This window comes from Pleurodeles waltl, chromosome 1_2 (assembly GCF_031143425.1).
Source record: "Pleurodeles waltl isolate 20211129_DDA chromosome 1_2, aPleWal1.hap1.20221129, whole genome shotgun sequence".
In the NCBI taxonomy this organism is placed as follows: domain Eukaryota; kingdom Metazoa; phylum Chordata; class Amphibia; order Caudata; family Salamandridae; genus Pleurodeles; species Pleurodeles waltl.
Window position 1 is genome coordinate 1109442426 of NC_090437.1, and position 21853 is coordinate 1109464278.

The 21853-nt window shown below is 43.6% G+C and overlaps 1 protein-coding gene across 2 annotated transcripts in view; it reads right to left on the reverse strand.

Moving 5' to 3' along the window:
• Window positions 1-21853, reverse strand: part of SLIT2 (slit guidance ligand 2) — a 598494-nt gene that overhangs the window by 61342 nt on the left and 515299 nt on the right. The window contains exons 28-29 of one of the 2 annotated variants that reach the window (XM_069202175.1): window positions 17827-17966; window positions 3893-3919 (exon numbers count right to left, since the gene is read on the reverse strand). In XM_069202175.1, coding sequence (XP_069058276.1) covers window positions 3893-3919; window positions 17827-17966 — 167 coding nt within the window. The remainder of the gene's footprint in view (window positions 1-3892; window positions 3920-17826; window positions 17967-21853) is intronic. The other variant, XM_069202176.1, reaches the window with a different exon arrangement.

The following is a 21853-nucleotide window of genomic DNA, read 5'->3' on the forward strand; positions in this document are numbered from 1 at the left end:
TGCATTGATTTACAGTGTAAACTACATTTTGAGGCTTCTATTATTGTTGTACAGACTCTTCAGTGGCTAAAAGACTGGCCTTTACCGCAAGAGTACATAAACAAAAAACATGCTTTTTCACCCGTGTGCGCACATGCCCTGTGATATGATTAGAGCAGGTTCGCACACTACAATTTTCAGACATTAGTGCACACTGTATGAAGCTATTCCCAACAGAAAATATGTTGAAAAACCTAATTCGGCACTAATGTAAAACAGTACTTTTCAATCAACTAAAATCATGAATGTTGTGGTCATGTCAGTTCGACCCCTAGCTTGCCACTTGCGACCCCTGGCCTCAGAGGCGGCAAATTCAGTGCCAGGAACACAGAAGCGGCTCGTGCTAATGGAGCTCAGTTGGGCCGCCAGTCTCCTTGTTTTCTGTCCAATTTTATTACACTAACAGTGAACAATAACATATCATTCACTATTAGTCTAATAAAAATGGGGTACAATTAGCTGGAATATGCCCTTCTATGGCACCTGAGGTAAGTAAAATGCTTTTAAATGTATGTTGTGTGTGTGCTTGTGGGTGAGAGTTTACGTGTTTTGTGTGTGTGTGTGCGCGTGTGTAAGTGAGAATTTGTGTTTATGTGTAAGTATGTTTGTGAGTAAATGTGGAGGTCAAAGTGCGCCTGATGTTATTTCTGCTACTCCTGGCATTTTGCTGAACTGACGTCCATGGTTGTAGTGCTCTGAAATATTTTTACAATACCAGTGTTTGCCATGTTAGAAATTATCCAGAATGGAAACGTTCATAATTTGACCAAACTGAAAAGCACTCCTTTCAAGCAGTGCAAAGCTACTTTCTGATTTACGAACAACTTAAACCAGCTAACCGATGAAAAATATAAAATGTGGATGTACACTAATCAAAACAGACAGGATGAGCACAAACTGATTAAAGAGGGCCTATTCACAAAGGCAAATCTACATACACCCAGTAGTAACTTTACACTTTTTTTTTTTGCTATTGACCATTTCATAGTAGTAGCATTATATTTTTTCACTATTCACCATTTTGAAATGCAGACTTAGTTGCTGCACCCCCTCAAAAGAGGGGGTGGGGGTGCCTGCAGAATAGGAGTTATGAGTGTAAAGTTGCACCTCGTAACTTTCACATATAGGTGGAGATGTCCGCCACAGGGGTGGTCTGTCTACGATAAAGTTTAGGGATAATTAATAATGTTTCATAATTATAAAGAAATACTAAAAATACTTTAAAAAAATAAAACTTAAATTAATTGAAAGTCATTAAGCTTAACCTAAAAGTAAAATATGAAAATGTTCACCACATTAACTAAAATTAAATATTTAATAAATAATTGTAAAAATATTAGTTTAATTTATAATTACCATTAAAACAATATAAAAGAAATCTCATTCTCGCTATCAACTGTATATGTAAGTATGTTGTAATATTTATTGAAGCATATTTAATTTATTTTATAATAAATTAATTTGTTTACGCTAAGAGATTAATTTGTTTATTTTAAGAAAAATCATATCAAATTGAATCTATATTTTCAAACTTAGAAAATATACACACACACACACACACACACACACACAAACCCGCCCCAGGGTTCCCTGCTCCTTTTTTGAATAATTTATGCAGCTTTGTTTTGACTTATACTGGCTGTTCCATTGTGTCTAGACAAAGCTATCCCTCTTTGATAAGAGATAAGTGCGGAACATATTTCCAGGGATTCCTTGTATTCATTCCAGGTTGACTTTAATGGTATTTTACTAATCCAAAACTGTAATAATGTGCTTGGAATAGTAGATATACCAAGGAATGGTATACATGGAATGGTAAAAGGCTTTAGCCAATTTTCAGGTAAACATGGATGGCACTTGCTAATCCTATCCTTAAAGACTGTGCTGTAAAATGGTGAAAGGCTTTTTCATTTTCTAGCTTGGCATGGATGCCACGTTTGAGGTGAGCAGATTTGGAGTGTCAGTGGTGTTTTACAGTGCTCTATATAAAGGAACTGCTCACAACCTAAAATATGGAACTACTCAGGGTTTCCTGCTTCCTTTTTGCATAACTTATTCAGCACTCTAAGCTTGAAATGGCATTTCTTTGACTGATACTGACTGTCCATTGAGACTGGACAAAGCTATACCTTTATGATGAGCTCTGACAAGAGTGAAACACATGTGTCAGTGGTTGCTTTTATTCATTCTAGGTTGGCCTGCATAGTATTGTATCAGTCCAAAGCTGTATTACTGTGAAGTGAATGGTAAAAGGCTTTTAGCATTTTCCAGCTCAGAATGGATGGCACTTGCCAATACTAGGTTTAAAGACTTTGCTGTAAAATTGGCAAAAGGCTTTGCCATTTTCTAGTTTGGCTAGGATTGCAGTGTGTTAATCCTGTGCTTAAAACTATACTAGTACAATAAGCATTTCAGGTGAGCAGATCTAAGTATCAATGGTGTTGTAGTGTGTTCTTTACAAAGGAACTGCTCTCAACCTAAAACTTTGGCACTGCCCATGGTTCCCTGCTTCCCCTTTTCCATAATGTAAGCAGTACTCTAAGCTTGAAAGGACATTGTTCTGACTTATACTGGTTGGTTCCTTGTGTCTGGACAAAGCTACTGCTCTCCAAAAAGGTCAAATAAGAGAGAGAAATATTTATCAAGGGTTGCTTTTATTCATTCCAGGTTGGTTTAGATGTTATTTTGCTAATCCAAAGCTATAATACTGAAAAAGTGGAAACGGAAGTGCAAGTGGCTAATTCGGTCCCTGAAGAAACTAGCTGAAGCAAGGTATTGACCATGAAAAGGAAGCACAGTTTGGATCTTCTAAAAAAAGGCAAATGTGCTTGAATATCTGAGTCTCATCAGTGGAACCAGGAGATGGAATCCAGAGTCCAGTCTTGACCAACAGTGCAGATCGAAGCAAGTCATTTTAACTTGTCTACCTCGATTTGAAGCACATAGACAATGGGTGTATGAACGACTAGTAATTTGTGTGTACTGAAGGCCGTCTAAATCAAGAGGAACTATTGAAATGACAAAAGAGGTTTTGATGCGAATTAGCTCATGAGAAGTAAATTGTTAGGTGACAGAAATGCCTTTGATTCTATACAATGAATCAGGTTTTCTAGGACTGGCTCCATTGTAAAATTTAAAGAAAAGGAGACATTTCACTAAACAGTCATTTAGGAACTAAGAAGTGTGGTGTTTTAGGGTTTTATCAGGTGGCCTGCCTTTTGCCAGGGAGGATGACCATCCACCTTATTTAAAGATCTCTGCTGCCTGAAAGAGATCCCTCTGCTCACAGAGGAGCCACTGCCATGGCAGCTCCTCTGAAGGCATTGAAAGTTTGCTGAGTGGCCACCATGTTTCATGCAGCCAGTCAGAAAAATGTTTTTGTTTTTCAGAACTAACTTGGCAAGCAGAAGTCAATTTGTAATAAACAAAAACGAAGGACCCTGACACTCTGGTAGTCAGCCAGGCTTTTCCTAGTGATCCCAAACAGAAAAGAGAGCACGTCTCAACATTTGCCCTAAATAAGGCCAACGGTCTGTGGTACTTTCACCAGGGACCAACGGCCATCAAGCTATACGTACAAATCTTCCACTGGCGCGTGCGCAGTGGGAGGAAATATGACAGGTCATCTAACCCTAATTACTGCTTCGGACTGCTATGTGGCATAGTAATCCACCAAGATTGTTACAGCAGATTTACAGCATGTCCTCTCTACCAAGCTCTAAATAATCCCCTGGGTCGTGAACTCAGACGCCACTCTGCTTTACATTTCATGCATCATTGCCATAACTGAAAGCTACACGAAATCACAGGAATTAAAAGGTAGAAAACAAGAAAAGAATAGAGAGCTACTGACCTTTTTCCACCTCATTTTGATTAGCAGCTTGTAGAGACAAAGACAGAAGAGACACTTTTTGATAATTTCTTATCATAAAGAGCACTTTCAGCCAATATGACGCAAGAATGACAGGAGTTATGCTACATTAATTTACGCCTGAAAAGTGTGTATTCTTTAATGATGAATGTTATGTTTCTACATTATTTTACACAGTTATTTCGACTGCATACAGTGCACAAACAAGTTTTTGCTTCTGTGCATTTTTTTTTATTTGTAACCGCCACTGAGCAAAGAACCACTTTCCCCTGCACATCAAAGCTGCCAGTTCAGTGCCAGAATTGCGTAAAAAACTGAAAACCTAGCTCTCAAATAGGCCAAGTCAGGGCAGCACCCCTGTTCCAGGCAGGAGACCCTCCCAGGTGACATGAACACCATACAAATACATATAACACAAGTAACAAAATGTAATATGTTTTATTGTATGATATTTTGTTTTCCTTTTGTTTTATTGTTAATACATTTTCTTTTATAAACTGTTTCTTACAGTTTTGCCGTATGTAATGTGCTCGTGATCAGCTATATCCTGTGCGCACTGCATGTGAAAAATACATTATCTAACAAACTATGAGGATAAGTGCTATGTGTAGCAGAAAGAAATCTGATGCCAGTATATAAGCTAAATAATAACCCACTATGTGCAGCCTGATGATGCACTTTTAACATCTAAAGTGTAGAGGAAACTGAGGCAGGCTGCAGTAAGAAGACTGGTAGTTCAATGGATTGGTAAATATGGACTGGGGTACCACTCTAGGAAGGAACTTTGGGTTTGTGTGAAGGGCCACCTTATTTCTATAAATTTGGAAGAAAGTTATTTCCAAGGTTAGGGCCTGGAGTTCACTAACGCGTCTGAGTGATGTGATAGCAACTAAGTATGCAACTTCCCAAGAAAGATACTGAAGAGGGCATGAATGAAGTGATTCAAAAGGAGGGCACATGAGCTTGGTAAGCACAATATTGAGGTACCAGGATGGTGAAGAAGGCACTCTGGGTAAAATTACCCTTTTAAAGCCTTCCATGAAAGCTTTGATGACTGGGATTCTGAACAATGAAGTATGTTGTCTGTTCTGTATATATAACTATAGCTGCAAGATGTAAGCGAATGGAAGTGTAAGCTAAATTTGCTTTCTGTAAGTGGAACAAATAAAAAACAAAGTTGTCTTGGACAGTACCTTTAATGAGATTAATATGTTTGGGTTGGCAGTAGCATACAAAACATTCCCATTTTGCAGCTTAACATGCTCTATTTGTGGGTCTACGAGCTTCCCTGAGAATGTCAATAGATTCTTTAGGCAATCCTAAGTAACCAAACTCTATAACTTCAGGACTCGTATTGTACATTTGAGTGACTTGGGATCTAGATGTCTAATTTGTCCCTGATTTTGAGTGAGAAAATCTGACCCGTTGAGGATCTTCTCGTAGAGAACTACTGAGAGGTCCAGAAGTCTGGTGATCCATGGCTGGCATGCCCAAGTGGTAGCTACAAGAATCATGGTGAGAGATGTCTGCCTGATCCTCAGAACCAGAAATGTAATAAGAGGGAGAGGTGGAAAAGCGTAAGCAAATATCCTTGACCAGTTCATCCATACAGCATTGCCCTTGGAAAGAGGGTGTGGGTACCTGGAGGCAAAGCTTGGACATTTTGCATTTTCTGCTGTGGCTAAAAGGTCTGTCTGAGGAGTTCCATCATTTTAGGAAGTATTGTTGAAAGACTTGCAGGTGGAGTTCCCATTTGAGGGCTTGTAGCTGCATCCTGCTGAGCTGGTCTGAAAAGTTGTTGTCCATTCCTAGGAGATACTCTGCCACCGGGTGAATGTGGTGGTAGAGAGCCCACTTCCATATCGTCTGAGAGAGTTGTGACAATTGGGACGACAGTGTCCCCCTTTGTTTCTGTAGATAATACATGGATGTAATGTTGTCTGTGTGGACTAAGACAACCTTGTGAGAGAAGTGATGAAGAAATGCTTTCAGGGCTAGAAATACTGCCTGAAACTCGAGGTCATTGATATGTGAGGATTGGTGACCTGAGATCCCAAAGGCCTTGTGCTGTGAGGTCTTGAAGGTGAGCACCCCAACCTCTCAGTGATTCACGTGCAGTCAGAATGAACTGAGGCACAGAGTCCAGAAAAGGCTGCCTTTTCAACAGGTTGGTGGTGTTCCGCCATTGCAGAGAGCAGTGAGTATGGCAGTCTAACAATGCTAGATCTTCCAGGTGACCCTGTGACTAAGACCACTGACGGGATAGATGCTGCTGAAGGGAATGCATGTGGAGTCTGGCATGGCAAACAATGGCAATGCAGGTGGCCATCATCCCTAACAGGCGCATGATAGTCCTCACTGTGTATATTTAGATTCTCCTGCAACTGGGGGAGAAGAGACTGAAAACTGTGAAACCAAGCCGGATTGGGGTTATGCTAGCCCCATCACTGCATTGAGAATAGCTCCTAGAAAGGGCTGTATCTGCAGAGGTTGGAGATGAGATTTGACAAATCTGATTGTGAATCCCAGTGCATGGAGCAGGTCCACAGTCATTTGAGTGTGATCTTGGCACTGTGGTAGTGTGCTGACTTTGATGACCTAGTCATGTAAGTATGGGAACACATGTACGTTTTGTCTTCTGAGGTGTGCGGCCACTATAGCTAAGCATAATGACCTTGAACCGGTACTGTTTGATTGCAATTACAAATCTTAGGTATTTGGGATATCCAGAGTGGATGGGGATATGAAAGTAGGTGCCCTTTAGATCTAGGGTCATCATAAAGTCGCCCTGTTGTAGAAGTGGGATAACGTCTAGAAGAGTGACCATGTAAAAGTGTTCTGAGGTGCAAAATAGGGCTGTCCTTTTTGGGGATGAGGAAGTACAGGGAGTATACTCCTTTTCCCTGGTGTAGTAATGGAACTGGATTGATGGCCCCTTTGAGAAAAAGAGACTGTACCTCATGTTTGAGAAGGGTGAAGTGTTCGTGGGATAGTCTGCGAGAGTGAGGGGGGATGTTTGGAGGAGTGGTAATGAGCTCCAGGCAGTAACCCTGATGGATAATGGAAAAGACCCATTGGTCCGTACTGGTGTTGCGCCATTCGGTATGAAGATTTTGAAGTTGTCCCCCGAAAAGTCTGGAGTGAGGAGGGGAGACATAGGTAGTCACTGCTTTGTTGTGGAGGTAGAGCCTCAGGTATCAATGTTCTTTCCTCTGCGTTGGTTGTTATTACCTCTTTTGGCTCCCCTGAAAAAAAACTTGAATATGAGGCTGAATGCTGTCTGGGGTGGGAGGGAGATGCCTCTGAGGTTGTAGATTTGTAACCACCTCTGAATGTGGGGTGAAAAAATGTGCCCCTTTGTGAGGGGGACTGAAGAGCACCCATGGCTTTTGGGGTGACTGTATCTTTTTTCAGCGTCTCAAGCGTGAAGTCCACTTGGGGGCCGAAAAGGTGCTCCTTGTCGAAGGGTATATTAAGCACCGCCTGCTGGACCTCTGGTTTGAATCCAGAGCATCGAAGCCTCGCGTACCACCTTATTAAAACACTAGTGTTAATTCTGGGTGCAGCTGTGTCTGCAGCATCTAGAGCACCATGGATTGAGTTATTTGTGATTGTTTGCACCTCTGCAACAATCTGCTGCCCTCTTCTGTGTAGTTCCTCTGGGAGAAATTGGAGGAGCTCCTCCATCTCATCCCAGTGAGCCCAGTCGTATCTGGCTAGCAACGCCTGTGAATTGGCGATACACCAATGATTGGCTGCCTTTGCAGCCACTCTTTTGTCGGCAGGATCCAGCTTCTTTTACTCTCCTTATCTGGAGGAGAAAAGTCCCCTGGGGCCTGACTATTGGTCTGTTTCCATGCAGTGGTGGCCACTATGGAGTCTGGAGGGACCTGGGATCTGATGTGTAGCGGGTCAGAGGGAGAAGGTTTTTATTTCTTATCTACTCTAGTGGTGATAACCATAGAGTGGACAGGGTCTTTAAAAACTTTGTCTGCGAGACAAAGCATACCAGGGAGCACAGGGAGAAACTTAATATCTCTATGTGTGGATGTAAGGTTATCAAACAGGAAGTCCTGTTCAATGGAGCCCCTGTGCAGCTCAATATTATGGAAGACAGCTGCCGGAGCTACCTACTGGTAAAATGTACTATCCTCTGGTGGGGAGGGTCGTGCAGGATACAAATTTGTGTCAGTACTAAACATGAGATCAGGATCATATATGTCCTATGGATCTGGGTCCTGCTGTGTCCTACACAAATCTTCTCCAGTATATACAGGGGTACCCTGAGGTGTCAGATCGCCTGCAGTAGGTGAGGGAGTTGAATGAGGAGGGGAGGGAGGTGGACGAGAAGCAGGGAGTGGAGGAGGTGGAGAAGGTGAGCCAGGAGGAGGAGGAGGAGAAGGCTTGTGAGGTTTGATCTTCTTTGGAGGTGCAGAAGTGTCCAAAGCCTGTGGAATGACAATTTCCTCTTCAACATAACAGGGGTGGGAGAGTAATAATGCACCCTTTACCATCTTTGATATGGAGGCAGTGCTGTTGAGTGTCCATCGTCTCCAGGATAGGTTAAACAGGTGATGGCCTAGCTGCAGACTGGCGAGAGTCTTTCTGCTCCGAAGGCATTGACTCCTTTGTTTTTGGCACTGAAAGTTTTGGTCAGTTTCCTTTTGTCTGCACTGAAGCAGAGGTGGAAGCTGGTCAGCTCAGAGCTGAAGTACTTGGTACTGAAGTCCGGATCGAGATGGCTCGGACTGAGGACCTGGAGGTCGATGCCATAGATGATGTTGCGGTCTTGGCTGTCTTTGAAGCTGAACCGGAGGGCGGGCCGGCCGAAGCTGTTTTTTTAGAATGGTCATGGCCTTGTGGCAGTGGCAGTCTGGCGACCACTGTAATGGGCTTTTTAGCAGTATTAGGGTGCACAGGAGGGGGCCACGGTACTCATGGGTTGTGCTGATGTCACCTCGTGGCTTTTGATATCCGACTTGAAGTCTGAGTCCTAGTCCTGGATGAAGAAGGACTCCACTTGTTCCAGCTCCTCCTGGGCGTGCTCCTCCCCAAAGATGATTGGAGTGTCATACGGAATCTTGTGTCTCATCTCCAACCGACAAGCACCTCGGTCCCGAACGTTCTTCTTCGACCAGAAGGAATTGAAGGCATTGCAGGTAGCTTCCTCGTGATTGGGGAGAGGCACAAGTTAAACACCAGATGCTGGTTGGTGTGGGGTAATTTAGGATGGCATGAGGACAGAAATTAAACCACGTCCGTTCCATCAGGTCAGCATATTCTTCGGTGCTGCAAGGTGAGGTTGGCCTAAAACAGGTGAGGTGCCCCAGAGGGTATGCGGTTGTTGCCTGATGAGTGGCGACAAACATGAGAATGGAAATATGCAATTGATACCGTTGATAAAGAAGACAGATGGAAAGATTTTGAACCAGAGTGAGTCGAAAGACAGAGAGAAGACACACATCTGAACCCGACGGCAGAGAGAAAACAATCTAACAAAGGATTCGTATTCAATGCCCATGTGCAGTAGCACCAAGTTCGAGGAGTCACTCGATCTCATGACTCGAAAATGTTTCTTCCAAGAAAAACAACTTGCAACACGCTGGAATCAACACTAGATGGTAGGAGTATGCAGGACATGTGTATCTACAGCCATACATGAAATTGAATCAACTTTTTCAACTAACTACACGAAAATAAAAGTACAATATAAAACTACAAAATGAGTAATGTTGAATATGGCGCTCTATTGACATCTCAGGATTTTGGTGATATTTACAAACACTATCTGGGGTAGGAACATCCGAAGTAAAGAAAGATAACTATTGAAATTGAAGAGTTCAATCTTCCTACTTAATGTTAATATACTTTTTAGAAAGTTGCTAATTCACTCACATCTGTAATGAGTTGTAGACTGACTCGTCCTTTAAAGATGCCTGGGTTAGTGTGATAGCATTGTGCAGGTGATGGTCAGACCAGCGCACTATAAAACTGACTGAAATGTTACAGGTGTGAGTATGAGGAGAGATAACCTCTTTTCACTCTCCACTGCTGGATTAGGTACTTCTGACAGTTGATTCCTAAGAGAAGGCCAAATATGCAGAGCACACAACTGCAAATGTGACACTATTCTTCTCCTAGATGCCATGTAAATGGAAGAGTAAGGAAATGTGTACTTATGGTGCTAGAGATTATTTTTGCGGGTTTGCACTAGGTTTCACCATGGAGGATGCCTCATTGAGTTGAATACTTCAAAGTGAGACGAGAAAAGTCTCAGCCCATACATCTGAGAGTGACAAATTGAGAAATATTAAATTGGTTCAAATTAACACCAATTACTAAGTGTATAAGTGTGGTTTCAAGCATTATTTTAAAAGGTTATGAATTGTTAATTATTTATGTAAACATCTCCATTATAACAATGGGAGTTTAGAGGGAGGATGGCTGTTTGCAGAAGGTAGCAGCCCAGGCAGCATCCCAAAGGGGAATCACGATACCTGTAAACTCTTCTCTCCTTGAGCATGTAACAAATAAGCAGGGAACATCCATTTTGAAAAAGACCACATTAGAGATTACATCACAAGAAAAGGTTGTACAATCAAAAACAATTAATCAGTCTTCAAAAGTTCTAGATACATTCACCTGACAAACATTTGTGCAACTTATTTATGGAACAAGCTTGTTTTGATAAGGATCCATGCTATATATATGGAAAATGTCGCTTACCCAGTGTACATCTGTTCGTGGCATTAGTCGCTGCAGATTCACATGCTGTGCACATCCCGCCATCTGGTGTTGGGCTCGGAGTGTACAAGTTGTTTTTCTTCGAAGAAGTCTTTTCGAGTCACGAGACCGAGGGACTCCTCCCATTTCGACTCCATTGCGCATGGGCGTCGACTCCATCTTAGATTGTTTTGCCCGCAGAGGGTGAGGTAGGAGTTGTGTATGCTAGTAATAGTGCCCATGCAATGGAGTGAATGCGTATGTACATAATAAAGTTTTAAGTAATATATTTACAAATGTACAAATGTTTAAGATCTACTTCTAAACGGCTACAGGCTCCCGGGGAGGCGGGTGGGCGCATGTGAATCTGCAGCGACTAATGCCACGAACAGATGTACACTGGGTAAGTGACATTTTCCGTTCGATGGCATGTGTAGCTGCAGATACACATGCTGTGCATAGACTAGTAAGCAGTTATCTCCCCAAAAGCGGTGGTTCAGCCTGTAGGAGTTGAAGTAGTTTGAAATAATGTTCTTAATACAGCTTGACCTACTGTTGCTTGTTGTGCAGTTAGCACATCTACACAGTAGTGCTTGGTAAATGTATGAGGCGTAGACCATGTTGCTGCCTTACATATTTCGTTCATTGGAATATTTCCTAGAAAGGCCATGGTAGCACCTTTCTTTCTGGTTGAGTGTGCCTTTGGTGTAATAGGCAGTTCTCTTTTAGCTTTAAGATAGCAGGTTTGAATGCACTTAACTATCCATCTAGCAATGCCTTGTTTTGAAATTGGATTTCCTGTATGAGGTTTTTGAAAGGCGATAAATAGTTGTTTTGTCTTTCAAATTAGTTTTGTTCTGTTAATGTAGTACATTAGTGCTCTTTTGATGTCTAATGTATGTAGTGCTCTTTCAGCTACAGAATCTGGCTGTGGGAAGAACACTGGTAATTCTACCGTTTGATTTAAGTGGAACGGTGAGATTACTTTTGGTAAAAATTTAGGATTGGTCCGTAGAACAACTTTATTTTCGTGTATTTGAATAAATGGTTCTTGAATGGTAAATGCTTGAATTTCACTCACTCTTCTTAGAGATGTGATGGCAATTAAAAATGCAACTTTCCACGTTAAGTATTGCATTTCACAAGAGTGCATGGGCTCAAAAGGTGGACCCATGAGTCGTGTTAGGACAATGTTGAGGTTCCATGAAGGAACTGGTGGTGTTCTTGGTGGTATAATTCTCTTTAGGCCTTCCATAAACGCCTTTATGACTGGTATCCTAAACAATGAAATTGAGTGCGTAATTTGTAGGTAAGAAGAAATTGCCGTAAGATGTATTTTAATGGAAGAGAAAGCTAGGTTAGATTTTTGCAAATGTAGTAAGTATCCTACTATTTCTTTTGCAGATGCGTGTAAAGGTTGAATTTGATTATTATGGCAGTAATAAACAAATCTTTTCCACTTATTTGCATAGCAGTGTCTAGTGGTAGGTTTTCTAGCTTGTTTTATGACCTCCATACATTCCTGTGTGAGGTCTAAGTGCCCGAATTCTAGGATTTCAGGAGCCAAATTGCTAGATTCAACAATGCTGGATTTGGATGTCTGATCTGTTGTTTGTGTTGTGTTAACAGATCTGGCCTGTTTGGCAGTTTGACATGAGGTACTACTGAAAGGTCTAGTAGTGTTGTGTACCAAGGTTGCCTTGCCCATGTTGGTGCTATTAGTATGAGTTTGAGTTTGTTTTGACTCAACTTGTTTACTAGATATGGAAGAAGTGGGAGAGGGGGAAAAGCGTACGCAAATATCCCTGACCAGTTCATCCATAGTGCATTGCCCTGAGACTGATGTTGTGGGTACCTGGATGCGAAGTTTTGGCATTTTGAGTTTTCTTTTGTTGCAAATAGATCTATTTGTGGTATTCCCCACATTTGGAAGTAAGTGTTTAGTATTTGGGGGTGAATCTCCCATTCGTGGATCTGTTGGTGATCCCGAGAGAGATTGTCTGCTAACCGGTTCTGAATTCCTGGAATAAATTGTGCTATTAGGCGAATGTGGTTGTGAATCGCCCAATGCCATATTTTCTGTGTTAGGAGACACAACTGTGTTGAGTGTGTACCTCCCTGTTTGTTTAGGTAATACATTGTTGTCATGTTGTCTGTTTTGACAAGAATGTGTTTGTGTCTTATTATGGGTTGAAATGCTTTGAGCGCTAGAAATACCGCTAACAGTTCTAAGTGATTTATGTGAAACTGTTTTTGCTGTATGTCCCATTGTCCTTGGATGCTGTGTTGATTGAGGTGTGCTCCCCACCCTATCATGGAATCATCTGTTGTTATCACGTATTCTGGCACTGGGTCTTGGAAAGGTCGCCCTTGGTTTAAATTTATACTGTTCCACCATTGAAGCGAGATGTATGTTTGGCGGTCTATCAACACCAGATCTAGAAGCTGACCCTGTGCTTGTGACCATTGTGATGCTAGGCACTGTTGTAAGGGCCGCATGTGCAACCTTGCGTTTGGGACTATGGCTATGCATGAAGACATCATGCCTAGTAGTTTCATCACCAGTTTGACTTGTATCCTTTGATTTGGATACATGGTCTGTATCACATTGTGAAATGTGTGAACTCTTTGTGGACTTGGAGTGGCAATCCCTTTTGCTGTGTTGATTGTTGCTCCTAAGTTTTGCTGTGTTTGACACGGCAGAAGGTGTGACTTTGTGTAACTGATTGAGAAACCTAGTTTGTGGAGGATTTCTATGACATATTTTGTATGTTGTGAACACCGTCTTAGCGTGTTGGTTTATTTTAACCAATCGTCTAGGTACGGGAACACATGTATTTGCTGCCTTCTGATATGTGCAGCTACTACTGCTAGGCATTTTGTAAAAACTCTTGGTGCAGTTGTTATTCCGAATGGCAACACTTTGAATTGGTAATGTATCCCTTGGAATACAAACCTTAGGTACTTTCTGTGTGAAGGATGTATTGGTATATGGAAATATGCATCCTTTAGGTCTAGTGTTGTCATGTAGTCTTGTTGTTTGAGCAGTGGGATTACGTCTTGTAATGTAACCATGTGAAAGTGATCTGATTTGATGTAGGTATTTAATGTTCTGAGATCTAGTATAGGTCTCAGACTCTTGTCTTTTTTGGGTATTAGAAAGTACAGGGAGTAAACTCCTGTGTTTATTTGTTGTTTTGGTACTAACTCTATTGCTTCTTTTTGTAGCAATGCCTGAACTTCTAGTCCTAGAAGATCTATATGTTGTTTTGACATATTGTGTGTTTTCGGTGGGATGTTTGGAGGGAAGTTGATAAATTCTATGCAATAACCATGCTGGATAATTGCTAAGACCCAAGTGTCTGTTGTTATTTCCTCCCAATGTTTGTAAAACTTGGTTAGTCTCCCCCCCACAGGTGTTATGTGTTGGGGATTTGTGACCTTGAAGTCACTGCTTGTTTGGAGGAGTTTTGGGACTTTGGAACTTTCCTCTGTTCCTTTGAAATTGTCCCCCTCTATATTGTCCCCGAAAACCTCCCCGCTCATACTGGCTCTGGTAAGTGGGCTTTGTTTGTGAGGTTGTGGCTTCTGTGGTTTGCCCTCGAAACGCCCCTCGAAATTGTGTCTTTTGAAATGTGCCTCTGCTCTGTGGGGAGTAGAGTGCGCCCATGGCTTTGGCCGTGTCAGTGTCTTTTTTAAGTTTTTCGATCGCAGTGTCCACCTCCGGCCCAAACAACTGCTGTCCGTTGAATGGCATATTCAGCACAGCTTGCTGTATCTCTGGTTTAAATCCTGATGTACGCAGCCATGCATGTCTCCTTATTGTTACAGCTGTGTTGACAGTTCTAGCTGCTGTGTCTGCAGCATCCATTGCTGACCGTATCTGATTATTTGAGATACCCTGTCCTTCTTCTACTACTTGCTGCACTCTTTTTTGGAACTCCTTGGGTAAATGTTCAATAAGGTGTTGCATTTCATCCCAATGGGCCCTATCATATCTGGCTAGCAAAGCTTGCGAATTTGCAATACGCCACTGGTTTGCTGCCTGTGCCGCCACCCTTTTGCCTGCAGCATCGAATTTTCGACTTTCTTTATCTGGAGGTGGTGCATCTCCTGAAGTATGAGAGTTGGCTCTTTTGCGCGCTGCTCCCACTACAACAGAGTCTGGTGTTACCTGTTGTGTAATGTACACTGGGTCTGTTGGTGGCGGTTTATATTTTTTATCTACTCTTGGAGTAATGGCTCTCCCTTTAACAGGCTCCTCAAACACTTGTTTGGAGTGTTTTAGCATTCCGGGTAGCATAGGAAGACTCTGATATTGGCTGTGTGTGGACGACAGTGTATTAAAAAGAAAGTCGTCTTCAATGGGCTCTGAATGAAGGCTGACATTATGAAATGCAGCTGCTCTTGACACCACCTGTGCGTAGCCTGTACTATCCTCTGGTGGCGATGGTTTAGCTGGATAGCATTCTGGACTATTATCTGACACTAGTGCGTCATAAAGGTCCCATGCGTCAGGGTCATCTTGACTCATTCCTGTATGAGTTGGGGGCTTGCATTATTGGTGGAGTGGCTAACGGTGATGGTTGCGGAGAGTGATGTGGGGATGGTGGTGGTGTTACTTGTTTAGCCACCTTTGCGTGTGGCTGTTTGTCTTTGTCTTGGAAGGCAAGCTTGCGTTTAATTTTGACTGGAGGAAGAGTGCTGATCTTCCCTGTATCTTTTTGAATAAAGAGCCGTCTTTGTGTGTGATCTGGCTCTATTGCCTGTAATTCCTGTCCAAATCTATGTGTCTTCATTTGTGTGGACAGTCCTTGTTGCTCAGTGTAGGAACTTGTTTTCGGTTCCGAGGCCGGATATTTCGGTACCGAAACCTTTTCGGCTGCTTTTTTCGGCTCCGACGAAACCTTTTTTACTTTCGGCGTCGTGCTCTCTCGGTGCCGACCCGTTTCGGCGCCGCTGTCTCGGTGCTGAATCTTCTCTGAGCCACTATCTCGGGCCCGAGATTGCTGTGTGCCGGTATCTCGACCGGAGTCGGATGACTTCGACACCAGCTCGCCCTTTTTCGGTGCCGATGAACGGTCACCTACTTTTCGGGTTAATCCATGGCCTGTTGGCGGTGGCGTCCCCTGGGCTTTAGCGCTTTTCTCGTGAGTTCTTGTTTTCGACGTCTTACTCACGGTTTTCGGCGTTTCCTCAGGATCGATCTCCTCAGAGTCCGACTCCTGGGTGGAGAATGTTTCTTCCTCCTCCTCAAAACGCTCTTGTCCTGTCGGCGCCGACGCCATTTGCAGTCTTCTTGCTCTTCGGTCCCTGAGTGTCTTCCTGGACCGAAACGCTCAACAGGCCTCACAAGTATCCTCCTTGTGTTCTGGTGACAAACACAAGTTACAGACCAGATGTTGATCTGTATATGGATACTTGTTATGGCATTCTGGACAGAAGCGGAATGGGGTCCGTTCCATCAGCCTTGAAGAGACACGTGGCCGGGCCGACCAGGCCCCGACGGGGATGGAAGAAAACCCCGAAGGGCCACCGGAGCTGTTCTTAATTCGGTGTCGATCTGTTGTAACTAACCCGATACCGAACGCAAACAATACCGACGATTTTTCCGAGATTCTAACTAACTTTCCGACCCGAAACACGGAGCGAAAAGGAACACGTCCGAACCCGATGGCGGAAAAAAAAACAATCTAAGATGGAGTCGACGCCCATGCGCAATGGAGTCGAAATGGGAGGAGTCCCTCGGTCTCGTGACTCGAAAAGACTTCTTCGAAGAAAAACAACTTGTAACACTCCGAGCCCAACACCAGATGGCGGGATGTGCACAGCATGTGTATCTGCAGCTACACATGCCATCGAACATATATATATACATATGCATTTAGAGGTCATATGCACATGTAGAAATGCAAAATAAATATTAAGCTATGATGATCGTAGAGCCACCTAGACACATTAGAACTTCCAAAAGAAGATGAAAAAACAAGCTACAGTAAATCTTACACATCGGACACAACAGTAATTGTATTTCACTGGTTCTAAAGTTTGTTAGTGATATTGGATGGAACACATACTTAGCCTTATGTCAGCACTATTGTAATTTGTGCCATTAACATCATTCGGAAGTACTGGAATGTGCACGGTGCTTGATACTGCATGTTACATTTAATTTTTAAATTGTTAGAGTAGTATTTTCTTCAATTACATTTCACATTGTAATTTGAAATACCTGTGACAAATCTTAAAAGAAACAAATATTGATACCCTGGACAGAGATATATTGACGTGATAAAACCAAGTACTGCCAGCAATTTTAAATAATACAGACACAAGGTAGCTTGTCTGATACTCAGTATGGGCCTACAGTATTTTTGGTTCGGAGCCCTGAGCACCTAGCATAGCAAAATCCCAATTTTCATGGCATTATACATATATTAACTCAGATGATAAAAAAAGAGGTGGGAGCCAAACAGCCTCCTCAAACATTTGGGGGGACATTATGATTTTGGCGGACGGAAAAGACCGTCTGCCAAACTACCAATGTCAGGTTGCCACCAGTGCGGTCGCCTTCCAGCAGGCCCCATAACGAGTTCCTCACTGGGTCAGGAGGCGGAAACGTTGTTTTCGCCTACTGGCCCAGCAGGGAACAGCCCACAACATTGACGCTGGCTCATAATTGAGCCGGCGGCAATGCTGTTGTGCACATGGTGCACCAGCACCCGTTGCACTGTAAACGATCTGCAACGCAGACAGTGAACAGCATGACGAGGCTGGCTATGGGGGCCCCTGCACTGCCAATGCCATGCCCCCTGGGGCTCCTTGCACCCCATCTCTGCCAGCCTTTACATGGTGGTGCTATTGCCATGTAATAGCTGACAGAGAGGGGGGTTGTAATCCCCAGGGCTGTGGTGCTGGCAGCACTGCCCTGGAGGATTAGGACCGCCATCACTGCCAGTCCTGCCTGTGGATGAGAACTGGTGGTCCAACCGTGGCGCAACTGTCACGGTCATAATGTGGTGGTCAGACCGCCGCCAAAGGAGTCGGACCACCGCTTTGCCGGTGGTCAGACCGCCACCGCGACCCTGGCAGTCTGGGTCATAATGACCCCCATAGTTGTTGAGAATCAGTTGCAATTATCATCATATGGGAAACCTGCAGGAACAACTCTTTGACCTCTGGTGCATGCATACCTGTGTATTCAGGTGGACATAGACAGGTGTAGTTGTTGATTCCATCTACACAGGTAGAATTGTTTTCACAGTCATTGTCTTCGCAGTCGTCTACATTCACTTCACAGTTTTCGCCTTCAAATCCATCTGCACATGTGCACCTTTGAAGACAAAATACAACCTTAACCATCCTGAATTGCAGTAAAAAAAACTCTTCGCTAGCATTAGGAAATACACCACAGGCAGAGCTTGGCTCTGAAGAGAGGTAATTTGCGTAGGAGTAGTTTTTTTACCATTTAACCATGCAACAAGACTTTCAGTGCATAAAGGTCGAGTGATAAATCAAATGAACGGCATCAACGAAGAAACTGACAAACATCTGCCTAAAAGGTGTCTAAGAGTTCTTGGAATTAGATTAGAAATTTGATAACCACACCTCGGCACTGGGCAAACTGCATAATCATCTTGGATTTTTTGTGCGAAGAAGCTGGTCTTTGAGTCTGCAGAGGAAGCACGTTATGTTTGGGTTTAGATACTAGTAAAGTAGTGGCAGAATGTTTAATTCCAAGATAACCAAGGTGTAAGTGATGAAATGTCACCTAGGTGCTAACCATGGATGCTGGATACCTGGGGTCTACTCCTGTCTTTGACCAAAAATGATATGCGGTTCTGGGCAAATCGTTACGACTACTTTTGACAAAAATGTAAATAGGTGCACTGTTCCAACGTGCAATGTAACCAGGTAAAACAAGCAGTTTAGTGTGTTGTCTAGTACTGAATGCACATTAAAATCGGCATTTGTTTACAGTGTACCACAGGCAATGGAAGACTCTTGCAGGTTGTGACGACTTCCATTTTCAAAAGCTAGACAGGAAACCCACTGTAGTTTATTTGTCCTATTCCAAAATATGTTTGTTTTGAGGTCATTCTTTCAAAGCAAAGTCTTCAACCCCATATCATTCTAGTGCCTCGGTATATCTTGTGTTGCTGCGCACTTCACACGGTGAAACATCGGTGACAAAATGTTGAGCAATTACTGCAAAAAGAAAAAGAAAAATGCTTCACAATCAGCTAAAAAAGGATTGCGCCATGAACGAGAACAGGAGGAAATCTGGATAAGAAAGGATAATGTATGAATCGCTTGCAGGAGTGAACCTCTCACTTTTAAGTGTCAGCTCTAACAAGCCTGATGAGTAGATTAGCATTCCTGGGTGAGATTATTAGAGTCGTTTAGAAAAGAATCCCATTTCATAATTCATGGAGTACATCTGGGGTAATTGTAGTGTGTGATTAAATAACTCCAGATTAAAAACGCTCACAGCATGTTTATCTACGGCTGTGGTGGTTCGGAAATTAATCTTTAATTTTCTGTTTCACTGGGAGGTACATCTAATTTATGCGCCTTCTGTGAAAGTACTACACAGCAGAACAGCTGAATGAGTGGCTCACTCAGCGGGGGGAGCTCGCTATTAATTACTATAATGCAGTCAGCAGTGACGTCTTACCCTGCTTTGCCTTGTATAATCATAATATGTTTTTTAATAACGCTGAAAGGACAGGGAGCTGAAGTGCGAAATCTCTGAAAGGGTACATTCTTGTCTTCTGCTCACAAACACAGAGTTTTAATCCTCCAGCTCATTCCACTCCTCACCAAGCAACCACAAGCCCTTTTCTATTTCTCAAGTATCAAACTCCTGCTTCCATCGGGTCATGCAGGCAGCTAAGCAGCTCTCCCAGGCTTAAACTGTTTTTACCTGTCTGCCGATGCAGTCTGGTCAGTTTAAGAAATAACTATCCGTTTTTACAATGATGGGGTACAGTTCACAGACGCTTTGTGCCTAGAGGTTCCATCTAGGTGTGTAGCAGCAGCAATCCCTGTCATAATACAAAACTTGAAGCACTGACTAGCACTAACAGCCCCTCGCCCCTATGGCTATCAATCTGGCCTCAGATCACGCCGAGGCAGGCAGGCTGCCACTTTTCCACAGGGTCCCGCTTTCTGCCTCGTCATCTTCAACCTCTACTCTCTTGGGACTCTGCTCGCAGGTAACGATAATGCTCGTCATTTTTGGTAACTCCCAAAAAAATGTTTGCAAGGTAATCTTTAACTGACTCATTCAAAAAGCCCATGGTAAAAAAAAAAGTGGAAGTAATATCAGTATTTCTTACATAAAATGGACAGAGATCAAAATGTAGTCTACTTTTGCATAATAATAGGTCCCCTTTTCTCCATACATCCAACCCCTCAACGGCTGCTCACAACTCATGCAGACTTCTATATCCAGTACATAACAGATGCTTAACCTGAAGAGAGCAGAGTTCCTGATGTTCACTGAGAACAACAAGCAACAACTAGTCAAAACCTGGCTTCACAATATGAATTTGAACATCAAATGACAAGTCCCTAAGATTCAACCCGAAACACTAATCTCAGCCACAAGGAACACATCTTCAGGACACCAGCTCTTTCTACTGAAGAAAGTGAAACCCTTCCTCCTAGAAAGTGACTTGATAACTGCTGTTCAAGCCCTCATACTCTTGTCCTGCTCCACAGTCTTCAAGCCTCTACACTTGACCCTAAAATGGCATCCTACATATTGGATCATACTTCTTCACGGCATGAAGAAATATGACCATATCATCTCCAACTTGATGTAACTTCACTGGCTGCTCATCAGCTTACAGCATCTTCAAAACCAGCAGCATCATCTACATTGACATCATGACCGGCATCCCTGCCTACCTGGCTTACAAGCGCACCATCTCTGTTAGCTCTCAGAACACCCACAGCTACGGCGCCATCACAATGGAAACAAAGAAGAGCCAGAAAGAAAAACAAAGCAACCAACCTTTTATTTATGCACTGAGGATCTGGAATGACATCCCTACATGCAAGAGGACTGCCTCAAACCTACTCCAATTTAGAAAAAGCTGAATACGCAGCTCTTCACAGAGAGCTACATCATTTTGCAGTAACAGTTCTTTTTCACTCTGAGGAAACAGCTACTGTTCCAGTCACACACTGTGGCTCTCATTAGGACTGCGGCGGTCTTTTCCCAAGACCACCGCCAGAAGACCAGTGCTGGCAGTCTTCCGATCGGCGTATTATGACTGCCACCAGATATTTGCACCGCCGACGGTTGGATATCCGGTGGCATTCACTATGGAGGCTGGCGCCGCTTAGTCAGCCCCACTGCCGACACCGCCATGCCAGAAAAAGACCACTCACCGAATTACAAGCAGTAATTCTGTGTGGCGGTCATTTTTCGGTGTGGCAGTGCTGGCGGTGGGAGCGCCGGGTCCCGTCCCCTCACAGAGGAGCACCTTGTCGGACGAGATACGTGTCGTCCGCAAGGTGGGGTGGGGGGTGTGTGTGAGTGTGTATGCGTGTCATGAATGTGGGGGGGAGTGATTGCGCATGCGTGTGTGTCTGTGTAAATATGGTGATGCGTGTGTGTATGCATGTGGACAGGGTGGGTGTGTGTGCATGGGTGAATGTGTAAGGGGTAAGGCGGGTGTAAGTGAGTGCAGGTGTGTATGTTTGTATGTGCATGTGTGATGTGTATGGATATGGTTGTCTATGGGGTGAATGTTGTGAGTGCATGTGTGAGTGGGGGTGTGTGATTTTGTGTGTATGTGGGTGTGTGTGCGGAGGTGTTTGTGGGGGTATCCCAGTGACAGGAAAGTAAGTCGGGATACCTTTCAGCCAGCATTTTGTGGTGGTGAGACCGCCAGAAAATGCTGGCTGTGTCCCTAGTTGGAATAACCCCAGCAGTTATCCGACTCCTGCCTGGCGGCAGGTAGAAACCTTCAGCCTGGTGGGCCACGGTAAAGCAGCAGACGGGCGGGGATGCGACAGCTTGCCAGTGCCCAAACCGCCGAGGTCATAATATGGAGGTCTGCACAGCCGGTCACATGGCAGTGAGACTGCCACAGCGGCCCCGGCGGACCATGGACCGCCAGGGTCATAATGAGGGCCTGTGTCTTTTCCTTGGACCCTTCAGAGTGCTCCGCTGCCTTTCGCTAGGTTCAGTCTACCTGTGCCATG